General features: G+C 43.2%; 1 protein-coding gene across 1 annotated transcript in view; it reads left to right on the top strand.

Moving 5' to 3' along the window:
* LOC124622898 (cytochrome P450 6k1-like) overlaps positions 1–18,827 on the top strand; it is a 162,568-nt gene that overhangs the window by 103,630 nt on the left and 40,111 nt on the right. The window contains exon 6 of the mRNA XM_047148688.1: positions 4,601–4,813. Within this exon, the coding sequence (XP_047004644.1) occupies positions 4,601–4,813 (213 nt within the window). The remainder of the gene's footprint in view (positions 1–4,600; positions 4,814–18,827) is intronic.

The raw sequence follows: 18,827 nt of genomic DNA, 5'->3' as shown, positions 1-18,827 counted from the left end.
CGGCACATAGAAATTACCTTTGTTGGTAAATAGAACATCATAAGGGAAATGACGATTTTCGTCCGTCTGTCACCTATTCTACAAACTAAAAACGACGATTGGGATCTTTTTAGGAGAGATACTGCAATATTTGCATTTTGTAAGGGTGCTATTTGTGTGTGCCAAAAATTCTCACCCGGTGCGGCTCAACCCAAATTCCTGAGAGATGTGATGGGTACAGAGTTCTGAACTCTTAATGATTAATGCCAGAACGGCGGTTGACGACTGATCCGTAGTTATTTTAAACTGTCAAGTTTTCGGCTTGCCTGCGACAAAATCAGTTTGACCATATTTCGTGACAATTTTTTCCACCGCACTGTGGATAACGTGTAGTCTGAAATTCTCTGTGACTACACAGGTACTCCAGTCTCCTTCTATCAGGAGGATCTCGATGCGCTTGGCTTCTGTTAACGTCATCAGCTCCTTCTGACCTTTAAGGTTGGTTGGTGGTTAGTGTTTAACGTCCCGTCGACAACGAGGTCATTAGAGGCGGAGTGCAAGCTCGGGTTAGGGAAGGATTGGGAAGGAAAGCGGCCGTGCCCTTTCAAAGGAACCATCCCGGCATTTGCCTGAAACGATTTAGGGAAATCACGGAAAACCTAAATCAGGATGGCTGGAGACTGGATTGAACAAACGTCTTTCACAAATGGAAAATAAACAAAGTTATGCTCAGACGAAAGGCGTTATGGTTTTTCTTTCTGTAATTATCTTCCCGTTTCGGGTTTTCTCTCCCATCTCTTGTCATTTGACATTAAATTTATATAACTTACATTTATATAATTTATAAAATTTATCCATCTGATTCTGCTTTAGAAGTGTGGTTCCATGCCCATTGGCCACCCTGTATTTTGTGCCTAGTATTCTTCCTCATTTAGTGCTTCAAAGCATCGTTATCGATTCTGCTTACAGGCGTGAATCATTCAGAAACAGCTCGTAGCCGAATTGTCTCGGTTCAGTGATTTGAACACACAAATCTGCAGCGTCAACGTCCAAGGTGTGTCTAGTATACGTCATATTCAGTGCTTTGAGCCAACAGGCGAGATATAATTTTCACCGCAAACTAGCTAGCCGCCGGCAGTTGAGAAAAAAATTCGTAGGGTAAGTTTTCTAATCATAAGTCGCTCGTTCGAATATCACCAGTAGGAACTTTTATTTTTTTCCCTACTTTTATTAAAATTCTGTATTTTTATCGAATGGAAATGTTCGTTACATTATGGAATCATAATTTTTAATAAAAATTTTATACTTTAATTTTTAATTACTAATCACGTGAAAATGTGTGTATTGACGATAAATTATAATTTGTTACAAAAATGAGAAACATCAAATATAAAATTAAATAATTTTTATTTTTAGAGATTGACCAATATTGTTGAAGTACTTTTTTTTCGTATAACAATAAGGCATTTCGAAAGTATGTCTCAAATTTTAATTTATCTTCATACGACCAGTATCTAAAAATAAAAAGGTGTTATTTCTATTAAAAATATGTTACAGTACATTACGATAACACTACGATTTGCTAATAAATGTGCATTTTTATGAAAGTGGAACTAAAGACTGGCGAGATGGGAACAAATATTTTTAGAAAGACAGGACTCCTACGAAGCTCACTCAGCAACGAGCGACTGTACTGCCTTCCAAAAAAGTCAAGCACCGAGAACATGGTAGGACGCCATTGCAGCTTCATATACTAACACACAATCGGCAGATATGTAAATAATTAGAGCTGCAATTCTCTGCCTGAACTAGAATGGTCACCAGGGTGCATCAGTGTTGCTCCTGTTCAGCGTTGTTACCAGGCCTGGTAGGGTATAATTACAAAGGGTGGGAGGAGTGTCATACATTGAATGATTACTGTAAAGGACACCGGGATGCAGTGTACTGGTGTCAGACAGCGTTATCAACACCTGACAATCTTTGAAAGCGATTTGATTGCCAGTCTCTGTTCCTATCGGATCATGTAATATCCAGATTTGTTGGGCATTTGGATGTGACAGTGGCCCGATTTTGGACTGGATGGTAGCATTGGAGCAGACACACTCGCTGTCAAAGCTCCAGTCGACTACACGTGACCAACAAAAGGGAGGATCACCGTATTGTACCCCAAACACATCGTAACCGCTTCACATCTGTGCCTGCCGTCCTAGAACAAGTAGTGGATTCGCTGGGACATTCTTCTGTGTTATCCCACACCATTGGTCAGAGACTAGACGCAGCTGGACTTAGTCCTATGGGCACGCTGTCATTAACACCACAACACAAACGGATGCGTCTGGAGCGGTGTGGCCAGAAGCATGGACTGCTGATGAATGGCGTCACATTGTCTTCAACGTTAAAAATGTAAATGTCGTGTGACTAGGACCTCCCGTCGGGTAGAGCGTTCGCCGGGTGCAAGTCTTTCGAGTTGACGTCACTTCGGCGATTTGCGCGTCGATGGAGATGAAATGATGATGATTAGGACAACACAACACCCAGTCCCTGAGCGGAGAAAATCGCTGACTCAGCTGGGAATCTAACCCGGGCCCTTAGGATTGACATTCTGTAGTGCTGACCAGTCAGCTACCGGGGGCGGACGTCTTCATCGTTGAACAGCGGCGATACAATACGGCGGCTGACCGTCGTCAGTGAATATGGTGGAAATCTGTGGAGAGGCACCATGCTTTCAGTGTTTTGGAAAAGAACTGCGATGTTACTCCTGGCGTCGTGGTGACCGGAGCCCTTGGGTAAGACTTCGGATCATAACTGGTACGGACTGAGGGAACTGTAACAGCACAACGCTACATCACGGACATCCTGATTGTTATTTCTCATGTGACAGTATATCATGGTGTCATTTTCCAACAGGATAATGCTCGTCCGCACACGGCACATGTCTCAGTGAATCCATGACCAGCAAGATACCCAGATAGAACGTGTGTGGGACCAGCTCGGACGTCAGCTCTCTTCCAGTACCAGCATCCATGATAGTGAGGACTCGCTACAACAGTTGTGGGCCAGCTGAGGAGAGGATACAACTGTTTTATGGCACCATTTCCAGTGGACTAAGAGCATACATCCAGGCCAAAGGGGGATGCAACGTCATACTAATAAGTGGGCTTCCACCAAGAAATCACTGAAATAACATCATATACCGTCTTATTCCACCCTCTACGAACCATGGCTCTTGCTGTTTGCGGGGTGGCTTGCGTGCCTCACCGATAGAGGTAGCCGTACGACAGGTGCAACCACAACGGAGAGGTACCTGTTGAGAGGCCAGAACAGACTTGTGATTCCTGAAAAAGGGCAGAAGCCTTTTCAGTAGTTGCAGGAGCAGCAGTGTGTATGATTAACTGATCTGGGCTTGTAGCATCAACAAAAAGAGCCTTGCTGTGCTGATACAGAGAACGGCTGAAAGCCAGAGAAATTACAGCCGTAATTCTTTCAGAAGGCACAAAGTCCTTTGTATGGTTAAATGATGATCGTATCCTTTTATGTGAAATATTCCGGATGTAAAACAGTTCCCCATTTTGTTCTCTGGGTGGGGACTACTCACTAGGAGAAACAAAAGTGGCGTTCGGATCAGAGCGTGGTAGAGTATACATTTAAGTGTTAGGAAGTCTCTTCTGGAAGTATTTGTATGGAGTGTAGCCACTTATGGAAGTGAAACATGGACGTAAACAATTAAGACAAGAAGAGAATAGAAGATTTTGAAGTGTGCTGCAGCAGAAGAATGTTGAAGTGTAGGCGAGTAGATTATGTAACTAGTGAGGAGGTACTGAAAAGAACTGGAGAGAAAAGAAATTTGTGGCACAACCTGGCTATAAAAAGGGATGGATCGATAGGACACATTGGGGACATTAAGGGATCACCGATTTCGTAATGGAAGTGGGAGGGGGAGGTAAAAATTGTAGAGGGAGATCAAGAGATAAATGTAATACACAGATTCAGAAGGATGTGGGTTGCAAAAGTTATTCGGAGATGAAAGGGCTTGAACAGAATAGAGTAGAATGGAGAGCTGCATCAAACCAGTCTTCGGACTGAAGACCAGAACAAGAACCATCTTAACCTGCGAAGTTTTATTTCGTTTCCTCCTCCCGTGCTGGGAGCTTCACAGTTTTGTCAGGCAGTGTGATTTTTTCTTTTTCTTTTAACGTTTCAAAGCATCCCAATGCAGCCTCAGCGAGCGAGATGGCGTAGTGGTTAGCACTCTGGACTCGCATTCTGGAGGACGACGGTTCAAACCCGCATCCGGCCATCTTGATTTAGGTTTTCCGTGATTTCCCTGAATCGCTTCAGGCAAATTCCGGTATGGTTCCTTCCAAAGTGCGCGGCTACTTCCTTCCCCATCCTTCCCTAATCCGATGGGACTCTGACCTCGCCGTTTGGTCCCCTCTCACAAATCAACCAGCCAACCAATGCAACCTCCCTAATGAATTGAATCTTTCAGAAACAGTACTTATTGCATTGTCTTTGCGCCGGGTCAGGGATTTAGCCACACAAACCTGTAGCATCGACGCACGGGCTGCCTCTAGGATACGGCACGTGGTTGTTTATTTTGAGACGTGGTTTCCTCCCGCAGAGGGCGGCCTGGAGCTGAGCACGGCGCAGGCGTCCATCCTGGTGACGGCGGGCTCCGAGACGACGGCGACGACGCTGACCTGCTGCCTGTACGAGCTGGCCGCCAACCCGGCGCTGCAGGAGCGCCTGCGGCACGAGGTCAGGGATCGGCTCGGGCCGCTCCCCTCCTACCAGCAGATCGCCGCCATGACCTATCTGCACATGGTCGTCGCAGGTGAGCGCGCGCAGCCTCCCAGCCGCTCAAACGCCGTGTAAACGCAGTTCGTATCGTAAACTTCTAATAGAGAAACACATAGGCTGTGTATACAAGGCCGATCGACCATTTCAATTCACACAATTTGCTGTCAAATATACAGTTTGGTATTAGAAATGGTTTAGCAACTGAAAATACCATATTCTCTTTTCTCTGTGAGGCCCTGGACGGATCAAATAAATGATTACGAGCGCTAGGTGTCTTCTTTGATTTAACTAAGGCGTTCCATTGTGTCGATGACAAAATATTACTTCAAAAGTTGGACCATTGTGGAATAAGCGGAGTAGCTCGCAACTGTTTCATCTCTTATTTAAGAGTAATGTACTGTGCAGCTGGTTCCGGCGGAGGTTCGAGTCCTCCCTCGGGCTTGGGTGTGTGTGTTTGTCCTTAGGATAATTTAGGTTAAGTAGTGTGTAAGCTTAGGGACTGATGACCTTAGCAGTTAAGTCCCATAAGATTTCACACACATTTTTTTTTTTTTCTTATTTAAGGGCAGACAGCAGAAAGTTGTTCTCCACGACGTGCAGTCCCAGTGGGGCATAGTTAAGTGAGGAGTGCCTCAGTGGTCAATGCTGAAGCCTCTTCTGTTTCTTCTTTATACAAGTGATGCGCCTTCTAGTATTACAGGCGATTCTAAAATATTTATGTTTGCTGACGACACCAGCTTGGTAGTGAAGGATGTGTGCAGTATTGACACAGTATCAAATAATGCAGTGCTTGTAGAAAATAAATTGATGTTAAATTACAGTAAGACTGTTTTTACACTTCCTAATACACAGTTCAACAAAAACTGACATTTTGATTACACAGTATGGGGATGTGATTAGTGAGACCATACAGTTCAAATTCCAAGGCGTTCAGATAGTCAGTAAGCTGTCGTGGAAAGTTCATGTTCTCGATTTAGTTCAAAAACTAAATTTTGCTTTAATTACCATTAAAACAGTATCTGAAATAATCGACAGTTCGACATGAAAAGTTGTCTACTTTGCCTATTCTCATCACTTATGACGTATGTTACTAGTTTTTAGAAACTCTTCTGATTCAAAAATGGTATTTTTGGCTCAGAAATGGGCGGTTTGAGCAATATGTTGTGTAAGTTAGCGAATCTCTTGTCGATCCCTGTTCTGTAGTCTGGGAATTCTGGCAATGGCCTGCCAATTCATATTTTCTAAAATGTGGTTTCTTACTAACGAGATCTGTTTTTTTTCATGAATTAATAGCTTTCAGTCAATTAATACTAGGCAGAAATCCAACCTGCATTTGGAACGCACCCCCTTGACTCTTGTCAGAAAGAGGTGCAGTATTCTGTTGCACACATTTTCAATAAGCTGCCACAAGAATTCAAAAATCTTAGCAGTAGTCCATGCACTTTTAAGCCTAAGCGGAAGAATTTCCTCAAAGCTCACTCCTTCTACTCTGTCGAGAAACTCCTGGACAAATTAACAAATTAAGCTAACTCCTGTGTTACATTGCTGATTATGTTTATTTAAACTTATGGCTTGTCGTGTCCATATGATTTATATAAGTTTCATTTTAGCTGTTATTACTTTTCTGTTATAATTTCATGTACTGACTCGTTCCATGACCATGGAGACATGGTCCTCAATTTGACCGTACGGTACATGACATATAAAAAAATAAAAAAATAGAGAGGAACTTTCATGACATCCAGCGAGTGTTGTTGCTCCTCAAGCTTGGGTTTTGCCGAATGATACAGCGATAGGATTTGAATAATTACCGTTTCGATCTTACGACCTGCGTCGATACGAACAGAACCTGTGCTTTTTATCTTTACTTTCTTTTCTACTTAACCTGCCGTTAGCTATGAAATGAAAACCACAGTGAAAATCAAAAATTTTTTAGTCGCAACAGGTAGCCACATCTTCTAGCTACCTCTGTAAACAGTCGCCGCTCCGACTTAGACATTTGTCGTGGCCTTGTACAAACTTTCCAGTACCCTCGTCACAGAAAGCAGCCGCCTGTACTTTGCGCCAATTCTCTACGCAGGTCTGCCTTTCGTTGTTTGTGCCAAAATGATGTCTTCGTAGCCAGCGGTTCATGTGAGCAGAGATGAACAACGCAGGAAGCCAATTAAGAGTTGTATTGTGGGTGATCAAACACTTCCCATCGAAAATGCTGCAGGAGACTCTCATTGCCCCTGCAGAACGCGCCTGAAAATTGTCTTGAAAAAAGAAACACATGAAATTTACGTTATGTGGACTGAATAGGTTCAAGCGAAATCTCTCACCAGATCCACTCACTTGGCGGGAGACACTGTTGTTTTAGGCATTTCCACGTGATCACTTTGCGCTCTGAACTGCAAAGAGCGACGTGAAGCTATCGACAGACACACTAAAGACACTGTTCAACACATCTACTCAAAGCTCCATCGGATTTTCACAGAGGTTTCCATTTCGCACCTAATCGGACCTTGCTTTCCGAGTACGCCTCGTAGCTATGGATGGTCAATAAAATTATCTAAGCTACTAGCGCAATATTTACTGGCACATTATGCTCGTTATTCTCACAAGTGCTATCTTATTAGAAGTAGAGGGCCAAATCTCATACGTCATATGTCATGTCATACAACATGTACTATTAGAAATTACAGCACAAAGTCCGAACTAAAAAAGATCATGTCGGGCCTCTTAATGGGATGTGCCAGTCAGTCTATGAAATAAAACAGTACTGATGTAGTAACGAATACGTCATGTGGTACATTAGACCCAGTAACAAATTACATAAATCCTAGGTCATACCATAACAGCTGTGCTTATACTATGATATGGCAGCTTTCTGTATGTGTATGCTAATGGACGCAGTCATCTACACTGTTGTACTGTTTTTGCGCCATATTCGTAGAGAAGTACGATGTATACCTGCCCACATGTACCAGCCATGTAGTAAAATGTGAGATGAAGCTTGAAGCTTAAAACATGTAAGTAACTTGGGTTATAAGGTATATGTGTATGCGAGAGCTTGTATACTACTGATGCACAAACCAATCTCGTCATTTTTGAACGCGCAACAGGCGCTTGAAAATGATCCATGTTTAAAATTGGCTAATTTCATGGATAATAAACAGATTACAGCCTACTTGGAGCGTGTTGTCATCCCAAAAACACGTTGAGACTGTGGAATCCCACAAAAATATTTTTAAAAATGTGCATGGTGTGAGAACTTTATGGCTTCCGAGTTTCTCTCTCTCTCTTTTTTTTTTTTTTTTTTTTTTTTTTTACAAGGAGACCGCGCCTACTCGTCATCATCGATTTCTTGCAAATTTCTTGTATATGCAGGGCTTGCAGTAAATGAAGGTGACAGAAGTGGGAGATCCAGATGGCCAAAGTTTAGAGAAAAATAGCTTTTTTACCTTTGGTTTGGGGACGCATGAGCCATTAAAGCTTACACTGTAAGTTTTCACGGCTGGTACTGATATTTAAAACTACCAGGCTAATAGGCCGTGGTCGATGTATAAAACTTTGTCTAATGAACGAAATTATCTCATATATAGCGGATATTTTTCCAGCAGATATTGTGGAGTTATTTAGACACTGCTTCACGACGACCTATTTTCAATGCAAAAAAATGGCTCTGAGCACTATGAGACTTAACATCTGAGGCCATCAGTCCCCTAGAACTTAGCACTACTTAAACCTAACTAACCTAAGGACATCACACACATCCATGCCCTAGGAAGGATTCGAACCTGCGACCGTAGCGATCGCGCGGTTTCAGACTGAAGCGCCTAGAACCGCTCGGCCACACCGGTCCGCCATTTTCAATGCAATAATGATTTTTATGAACGGAATGACGGGGTGGCTATGGGCAGGCCTCTTAGTCCGGCTGTAACCAATTTGTTTATGGAGAACTTTGACCAATGGTCATTGCAGACTGCCACTAAAAGACTAGCCAGGTGTTACCGCTGTGTCGATGATACTTTCGTAGTATGGACACGCAGTGCAGAGGAATTGCATGCATTCCTGATACATCTCAACAACACAATTTACTATGAAGACAGAGAATAATGGCCCAGTGAATTTCTTGGATGTGTCTGTTATGAAGCGAGGGGACAGGACATTGGGGCATAGGGTATACAGAAAAACCACACATACTGACCACTGGCTGCACAAAGATTCTAACCAACACCCCTGACAAAAAGGAGGTGTGATTAAAACTTTGTTGGACAGGACGCACAAAATTTGTGAACCGACTTATTAAAAAGATGAAATTCAACATCTATGGTCGACATTCAAGAAGAAGCTTTATTTGAACAAGGAGATAGATCGAGCACTTCACCATAAGAAGAGAATCAGGTTCGACGAGGAACGACGGCCGTGAAAAGGAAAAGTTTTCCTTCTGTTCATTAGTACGATTACTTATCGCATTCTGAAAGTGTTGAGCAAGTATGGTGTGGAAACTACCTTCAGACCCACCAGGAAGATAAGATCGGCAAAAGTTATGACATCCTTTGGCTACACTGGGTGTATATACAATTCTTTGTAGTCGTGGTCTGGTCTATATAGGTACCATCTGGTTGAGCAAAAGAGGAATTGTCGCGTGGGACATACAGACAATTAGGCCATAGTGGAATATCTTTTACCAAGAGGGTGACTACGAAATCAAATTCACTGAGACGAGTATCAATATCTAAAACATCACATTATTATGCCTTTATGAATAGAAAGACTATTGAGATTTATAAACACTACAATAATTTTAACACAAAAGGGAAAACTTGATTAATTTATTATCACCTACCCCCCCCCCCCTTAACCTATTGCTCTGCTGAGTGGATCACGACCACCAGAGGTTGATTTGTGACCCCCTTGGGATAATCCACCCTTCCAAGAAAAGCCCTCTACCCCTTACCCTCCCACTCCTCCTCTCCCAACCCTCTGGGAAGCTCCAAAATCCCCCCCTCCCACTCACCGATACAAGCACACTTTCAGGCCCGAGTTATCTGAATAGCCCTCCTCCCACCCCATCAGTTTCATTGACCAGTTAATTAAATTGATCAATTAATTAAATCCTCACTTCCAACCTCCATCCCTTCTCCCCTCCCCCACCCACAAATTGATGGGAAAAAGACTCAGTTTTTCGGCATTTGGCGGGAAATCGATTACAGCATATGGAATATTGTTTAAACAATTTCTGATAGAAAAGGCAATCAGTGGAATGTTGTCTATTTAAACAATTTATGGGTTAAAGGACGGTGTACGAAATATAGTTTATTTGTGTATTTATTTAAAGTATTTGGCAGGAAATCGATTACAGTATATGGAACATTGTGTAAACAGTTTCTGATAGACAAGGCAACATGTGGAATATTGTCTATTTAAACAATTTATGGGATACAAGGCAGTGTTTGAAATATAGTTTATTTACTTAATTAAATAATTTGTCGGAAAATTAACTGCTGTGTATGGAATATTGCTTATTTAAAGATGTCGAGGCTGACAAGGCAGTAAGCAATATTTAAGCAATTACATCGCTTTCGTTTCCGACCTCAGAAGGAAGACCGTCAACATAACCGACCACACATAATTACACTGTTAAAAATCTTTGACACTGACCACAAGGCATTGCGCGCCCACGCCCAAACTTTGCCGGGCGGCCGCTTCGCGTGTTCCCGCATGTGCAGGCCCAAGGACCACTGTCAGCTGCTGTACAGCCAACTGTCTACTGTGGTGCACATACCGGTTGTCATGCTAATTCCCAAACAAGTCATCGGTGGCGGCAACCGTTTGATGTTGATACTTAAGAAATTCCTCTTGAAACACATGCTCTCTCTCTCTCTCTCTCTCTCTCTCTCTCTCTCTCTCTCATGCTCTCTCTCTCTCTCTCTCTCTCTCTCTCTCATGTGGATGCTTCCTGTTTGAGTAAACCATTGTATGCAAATACATCCACATCAAGATGTTACCCCACCCCTCCGAGCCTCCATCCCCCTCTCCTGCCCCCTCACCACTCATGCAGACTCAGTGTTGGTAGTCAGTACATGTCTTTCTTCTTGCACTTCCACTGCTGTTTAAACCTGTAGCGGATGGAACAAAGACATTCGAGAAGAAGCAGATAGTGTCTTTCATGTGGTACACTAACCCTACCTTTGTCCTGAACAAAACAGTGGATACCTGGCAAAGCCCCACAACTGTGGATATCTTGGAAATATCCCGTCACTCTGTGAGACTGATTGACTAATTAATTAAATCAATACCCTCTGTGCACAGCCAGTTTTTTTCTTGCATCCTGTCGGTGGATACTAGGACTGGTATATTTGGTGAGATTCGATCCCACGCTACCCGGCTTCCAAACCCTACGCTTCCCCCTTCTAGATTTTTGTTCCTAGTCTCTTATTGGTGGATAATGGCACAGTTAGGTCATTCGGTAGGAAGTCCATTACGTTCGAGGTAGCTGAAAATTTCAGATTTCAGTTCAACTGAATGCTGTGTCCTTAAAAACATTACGGGAGGGGCTTGACGGATGCTTGCTTGCAGGACAACTATCTGAAACAATAAATTGATCAATCGAGGAACTAATGTTGCGACTGTGTTTCTGAAGCGGTATAGAATTCGTAAATTGGTTCTTTCCGCTACATTTGGGAGGAGGAGGAGGAGGAGGAGGAGGAGGAGGAGGAGGAGGAAGTACCTACTGTGTGATAGGATAGAGACAACAGCAAATACCACTGCAAGACAGTTGAGAAGCCCTGAACACGACACACTTGAACCACGACCCAGTTCGTAGCAGTAGTTGTCATGGCTAGTTGTCATGGACTGATGCCAACAGTAGATAATTTCTGAACCATAACTGGTTTAGTAAATCTAAGACGTGCTCAGCTCAATGTTCGTGAACCAGAAATTAAATCACAGATAAAAATGCTCTCATACGTCAAGTTTAAATAAAAAGGTTGCTTTACAATGAAACACCGTCACAGTGAGGACAATAAATTAGGAATGCAGAGGTTGTATTGGTTGTTAGACAGTCGCATAACCGGGATCAGTTGTAGGACAATATTTTGGTTCTGACATTCAGATCTAGTCTGAATTTAATAAGTCATTTATTTGTTCAAAATCTCGAAATAACTTAGCAATTAAATGAAGATAAAGTCACGACAAAGCTGACTGAGAATTATGCTCTAATGCAACGAGCACAAACTCGTCAAAATATTGAAACACAAAGCTTTCTCGAAGCTCAGTTTAATCAAGAATGTTTCGCTAACGTTGTGAGGAGGTACCTAATCTGCGTGGAAGACTGCTTTGGAAACGCTACAAACTTTGAAATTTTCGCTGATGCGAAGTAAACGAGTTCAAGAGCCACAGACCAATACAATTAATCAGGCAACTCAAGCTGCATACCAAAGCGAGAAACTTGTGAGCTGCCTAGAAAGTGCATAGCACGAATCCAAAATGCGACTTTTACTAAAATCTAGAAAATGTGTGCTGGAATGCGCCAGTTAGTATCGAATAAAGACAGCCGAGATGGCGTGACTGTAAAAGGCAGTATCCGATGATCTCTGGACCACGAGGGCCCCAGATGGCTACCCCACGACAAGCGCCCGAAATTCTCTTCTAAATCTAGCTCCTGACTTTTTAAAAAACGCCACATGGAGGAGAGTACATCCAGCCATTGCCACAGTAACTGGTATTCGATTAATTTACGTGAATACAGAGAAATCTTGCATAAAATTTCCTTCCTTGGCTTACAAAAAGCATCTCAAAATACAAGAGGTTGGGATCGTCCGCTAGCCATGTTCCAGTCACTGATCGAGCCCTTTGCACCTAAACACTTTGGCAGCCAAGACTGAGTCGATTGGGTAACAAGATTTGAAGGGAAAGGCAACGAATTTTTCTCATGGTTGCTGAGCAGCACCATGTTGGCCTGTTCTTACATCTACGTACAAAGAGGTGAATTCATCATGCACACTCATACTCTAAGGACTTGCAATAGCTTAGGGGCAGCTGCCTTCAGAGGAGAAAGCAGCACTCACCAGCAAAGTGAGGACCAGGGGTTTATTGCAAGTTCTTCCACGAGCTGCAGCGCCCTCAGGACCCTCTTACCTTCTACACGGCGTTTGCGACAAGCCTCCTGTGGTCAAGGCACACATGGCCTCGCTCATTTCGTAACAGGATAATTTGGAACCTTCCTCCAGAGAAAGCAACCTTTGTACTTTCCTCAAAAATAGTAAAGAAATGAAAAACTAAACTCAGCCCGAATAGGTCATGAAAGCGCAACTGTACCGGCCGGCCGCCGTGTCATCCTCAGCTCGCAGGCGTCACTGGATGCAGATATGGAGGCGCATGTGTTCAGTACACTGCTCTCCCAACCGTATGGCAGTTTACGAGACCGGAGCCGCTACTTTTCAATCAAGTAGCTCCTCAGTTTGCCTCACAAGGTCTGAGTGCACCCCGCTTGCCAACAGTGCTTGGTAGACCGCATGGTCACCCATCTAAGTGTTAGCCCAGCTCAAGAGCGCTTAACATCGGTGATCTGACGGGAACCGTTGTTACCACTGCGGCAAGGCCGTTGGCAGTCAAGAAATGAAGAGAAAAGTAATAAAATATTGCTCAGCGATATGTCACGATCACATCACAAATTCTTAAGTTGTTTTCAGCGTGTTGACCGATGTAAGAGGAAGTTTTGGTCCGGTACTTTCTGCAGACATCACTAATGTTAAGAATGGAAAAACTGGTAGAAGCAGACTTTGGGGAAATAGGAGCTATTTCTAGCACATACATGCACCAAAATAGAGAAGCTCAAACGATAATTTCGTTCAGACTTACAAAGAAAGGTATATCAAATATGTGATTAATTTTAAAGCCAAGTACAGATTTGGATTCGGACTGCAAGACTGATGACGAATCAAACGACTCTTATCACAGGTTGACCACATGCATAATTTGGTACCGTGAGAGGATCATGCAATTTCTCAGTGTGTGCTCAGAATAACTTGACCCATACCTGTGCAGAGGCCACACTAAGGGAGGGGACAGTAGTACTGGTGAGCTCTCCAGTGTGGACGGCAACTGCACGACAGGTGAGGGGAGGTTCGACACCTGACGCTTACTCACGAACACACAACTCATATAAATTGTAAGCTACACGTGGCCAACCTCCAAATTATCGCCTTAACAGGCTAGGTCACCACCAGTATGTCCCCAGTTCTTTGAAGTTTCAACATCTGATTACCTTACATATAGGCTATGTATTAAATATTTGGTGTTAAGCATGTAACCGAGGAAACGTTTATAAAAGGTGTGAAATTATGTTTCAAGTTTGTTGGAAGTCGAAAAGTGCTGTCATTCTCAAATACTGGATGAATATAATTGGGGTTATTTGTGCGTTTGAGCTACCCTGTCTCAAGACATATAGCCTATTTCTAACTGTAATACTGTGTTTTAAACCATTTACTCTCTATACACACAAATGATCTAATAGACAGGGTGAGCAGCAATCTGTGACTGTTTGCTGATGACGCTGTGTGTACGGGAAGGTGTCGTCGTTGAGTGACTATACGAGAATACAAGATGACTTAGAATTTCGAGTTGGTGTAATGAATGGCAGCTTGTTAAAAATGAAAAATGTAAGTTAATGCAGATAAGTAGAAAAAATAATCCAGTAACATTCGAATGCAGCATTAGTCGTGTGCTATTTGACACTGCTAGGTCGATTAATATCCAGGTGTAAGCGACATGAAATAGAACGAGCATGTAACGATTGTAGTGGGAAAACAGAATGGCCGACTTCAGTTAATTGAAGGAATTTAAGTGTGGTTCATCTATAAAGAAGGCCGCATATAGGACACTAGTGCGACCCATTTTCGAACACTGGTCAAGTGTTTCCGATCCACACGGGGCGGATTGAAGAAAGACAACGAAACAATTCAGAAGAAGGCTGCTGGATTTATTACTTGTGGTTCAGTCAACACAAAATTATCACAGAGATGCTTCGGGAATTCAAAGGGGAATCTCTGAAGGGACACTACTGAGAAAATTTAGAGAAGCGGTATTTGAAGCTGACTGCAGAACGATTTTACGGCCGCCAAGGCAAATTTCGCGTTAAGACCATGAAGACAAGATAAGAGAAATTAGGGTTCGTATGGAGGCATTTGCGAGTGGAAAGGAAATGTCTACTAATGGTACAAGGTGCCCTTCGCCACACAACTTATGATGGCTTGTTGAGAATGTATCTAGATGTAGATGTAAAATGTATCTAGATGCAGATGTAAAATTATACCTCTTAATGAGTAGATTATAATAGCATTTAAAATATTTTAATTTGGTCAATAACTACTGTATACGAAATATTGAAAATCAAATTTTTATTGGCCCCAAAAGCCATTAGAGAGGCAAGCTGTTGTGGAACTATGAACCATGTACCATGAAGCATGAACTGGATTTGTCGGTTAGTAACATAGATAATCAATAACTCGACAAATATAAACGTCCTAAGTCAATACATTCTCACTATAGTACTGAAAAATAACTAGCCCCATTAACATAGGGTCAACCTAAGCAAAAGGAGTCCGACTGTACGCTGTCATAAACAAAAAGAGGTAAAAATGTAGCATAGTAAAAACTGTGGTTACTATGTTACTTGCAAGATAAAACAAAGAATGTCTCCTGTGGAAATTGTGTCAGCCCCCTACAAGCTTTTCATCATTATTACCAAAATATAAAACTTTCTTGTGCTTTTTCTGTGTGTTGCAAAATGTTAGTGAAATCCTAGGAGGTTCTTGTAGCTGTTGCCCTCTTTCTTTATTCCCTCGGTTTGCAGCCCTCTCAGGCACAGTTTGTAACATTCCCTCTTCCGACATAAGCTTCATGACAATGGATGATTTCACATGTGTGTGATTATGCAGAATGGTTCCTCCATCAATGGAGAGCGGAAATTTTGATGCCATTCCAAGTAGTAGAAATATACAAATCAAGAAAAGTTTTGCATCACCCCGTTTCCAAGAACTTCTGAAGACAGAAGTTGACTGTGAATATTGTATCACAGACACAGTCCCTTTGACTGTTCAGAGATGCCACTAAACCCGCCTAAAGATGTAAACAACCATGCATGAGCAGCGCCTATTAGACGGAGGGAGTCCGACAGCCGATCAGTTCCAGTCATTCCATCAGGAAGAAGGTACACGGCTTGTGTTGTCTGTAGTTCAACCATGCCTAGACGGTCAATAACGCGGTTCGATCGCGTTCGCATTGTTACTTTGTGCCAGGAAGGGCTCTCAACAAGGGAAGAGCCCAAACGTCTCGGAGTGAACCAAACAGAGTGACAGGAAGTGTCGATGACATGGCTCACTCAGACCACCCAAGGGCTACTACTGCAGTGGATGACTGCTACCTACGGATTATGGCTCGAGGAACTCTAACAGCAACGCCACCGTGTTGAATAATGCTTTCTGTGAAGCCACAAAACGTCGTGTTACGACTCAAACTGTGCGTAATAGGCTGCATGATGCCCAACTTCCCTCCCGACGTCCATGGCGAGATCCACCTTTGCAACCACACCACGCAGCGCGGCACAGATGGGTCCAACAACATGGCGAATGGACCGCTCAGGATTGGCATCGCGCTCTCTTCACCGATGAGTGTTGCATATTCCTTCAACAATACAATCGTCAGAGACGTGTTTGGAGCCAACCCGGTCAGGCTGAACGCCTTACAAGGGAACCTCCCCATCGCACCTCCCTCAGATTTAGTTATAAGCTGGCACAATGGATAGGCCTTGAAAAACTGAACTCAGATCAATCGAGAAAACAGGAAGAAGTTGTGTGGAACTGTGAAAAAAATAAGCAAAATATACAAAGTGAGTAGTCCATGCGCAACAGGCAACATGAAGGATAGTCTAAGCTCAGGAGCGCCGTGGTCCCGTGGTTAGCGTAAGCAGCTGCAAAGCAAGAGATCGTTGGTTCAAGTCTTCCCTCGAGTGAAAAGTTTATTCTCGCAAAGTTATGATCTGTCCGTTCGTTCATTGACGTCTCTGTTCACTGTAATAAGTTTAGTGTCTGCTTTTTGCGACCGCACAGCAAAACCGTGCGATTAGTAGACGAAAGGACGTGCCTCTCCAATGGGAACCGAAAACATTTGATCGGAAGGTCATAGGTCAACCGATTCCTCCACAGGAAAACACGTCTGATATATATTCTATACGACACTGGTGAAGGCATGTGCGTCACATGACAGGAATATGTTGTCGGCCCACCTAACTTGTACACTTGGCGAATGGGTAAAAAGATTCTTCTACCTTGCCCGATTTAGGTTTTATTGTGGATGTGACAATCACTCCCAAAAAAGTGATGAAAACATAAGAGTTGGTCACATTAACTGCAACAAATGAATGCAGCAGTTTCACAGTAGCACAGTTTTCCCTGTGCTCTGTCAAAACATATGTTTTTAACGTTTTCAAATTTTTCCGTGTGTAGACCGTCAGATCCTGCATATGTCCAAGCAAATCTGAATATGTCCTGGAATTTTGGAGACCGAAGTTGATTATGTGTGAGTGCGTGAAATTTGATAATTGTCTGAAAATAAAAAATTAAACTTTTCGCTTGAGGGAAGTCTTGAACCAAGGACCTCTCATTTCGCAGCTGCTCACGCTAACCACGGGACCTCGGCGCCCCTGAGCTCACGCTATCCTTGATGTTGCCTATCTTGCGCATGGACTACTCAGTTTGTATATTTTGCTTATTTTTTTCACAGTTCCTCACAACTTCTTCCTGTTTTCTCGATTGATCTGTCTTCAGTTTTTCAAGACCTATCGACTGTGCCAACTTATAACTAAATCTTAGGGGGGTGCGATGGGGAGGTTCCCTTTTTAGACATACTGTCCAGCGAGTGCAACTAGGTGGAAGTTCCCTGCTGTTTTGGGATGGCACCATGGGGGGCCGACGTACGCCGCTGATGGTCATGGAAGGCGCCGTAACGGCTGTGCGATACGTGAATGCCATCCTCCGACCGATAGTGCAACCTTGGCAGTATATTTGCGAAGCATTCGTCTTCATGGACGATAATTCGCGGCCCCATCGTGCGCATTTTGTGAATGACTTCCTTCAGGATAACGACATCCCTCAACAAGAGTGGCCAGCATGTTCTCCAGACATGAGCCCTACCGCACATGCCTGGGACAGATTGAAAAGGGCTGTTTATGGACGACGTGACCCACCAACCACTGTGAGGGATCTACGTCGTTGAGGAATGGGAGAATCTGGGCCAACAATGTCTTGATGAACTTGTGGATAGTATGCCACTACGAATACAGGCATGCATCAATGCAAGAGGACGTGCTACTGGGTATTAGAAGTACCGGTGTATACATCAATCTAGATCGCCACCTCTGAAGGTCTCGCTGTATGGTGGTGCAACACGCAATGTGTAGTTTTCATGAGCAATAAAAATGGCGGAGATGCTGTTTATATTGACCTCTATTCCAATTTTCTGTCCAAACCTTTCTTTGATGTGCGTATAACAACGAAAACGATTGAAGTGTGCAGGTCGGCTGGCGAAAGTCAACTAAGGTAGCAACCCATTAAGAACGGAGATGGACACCCCCAGCGCACTGTATGACAAAGTGCATCCGCATAGGGGCGTTTTATGAACTTACCATTTTCGCATTTGGACGTTGTCAAACTGCATAGTCAATGCGGACATCAGCGCACATTTTTGTGCTGTATGAGCGTTTTGAGTGTTGAGTAAAGTGTCGAGTTCGCATTCTGAAGACATTCAGTTGTTTTAAATTTTTCTGGATTCGCCTTAATCAAGTTGAAGCAGATCAGCTCGTAGATATAGAGAAAATTTTTTTTTCTGTATTGGTATTTCATGACCCCCGCTCCCATGTGGGTGAGGGGTGGATTGTCAGCAGTACAGTCAACCCACTCTTCAGCCAATTGACAGCAGAAATTAAATGAGGCGAAAAAACAAGAAACAGAAAATTGAAATATTACAATGGTTCAAATGGCTCTGAGCACTAAGGGACTTAACTT

The sequence above is a fragment of the Schistocerca americana genome, chromosome 7 (assembly GCF_021461395.2).
Source record: "Schistocerca americana isolate TAMUIC-IGC-003095 chromosome 7, iqSchAmer2.1, whole genome shotgun sequence".
NCBI classification, from domain to species: domain Eukaryota; kingdom Metazoa; phylum Arthropoda; class Insecta; order Orthoptera; family Acrididae; genus Schistocerca; species Schistocerca americana.
The sequence above is the reverse complement of the archived record's forward strand: the minus strand, read 5'-3'. Positions and strand labels throughout refer to the sequence as shown.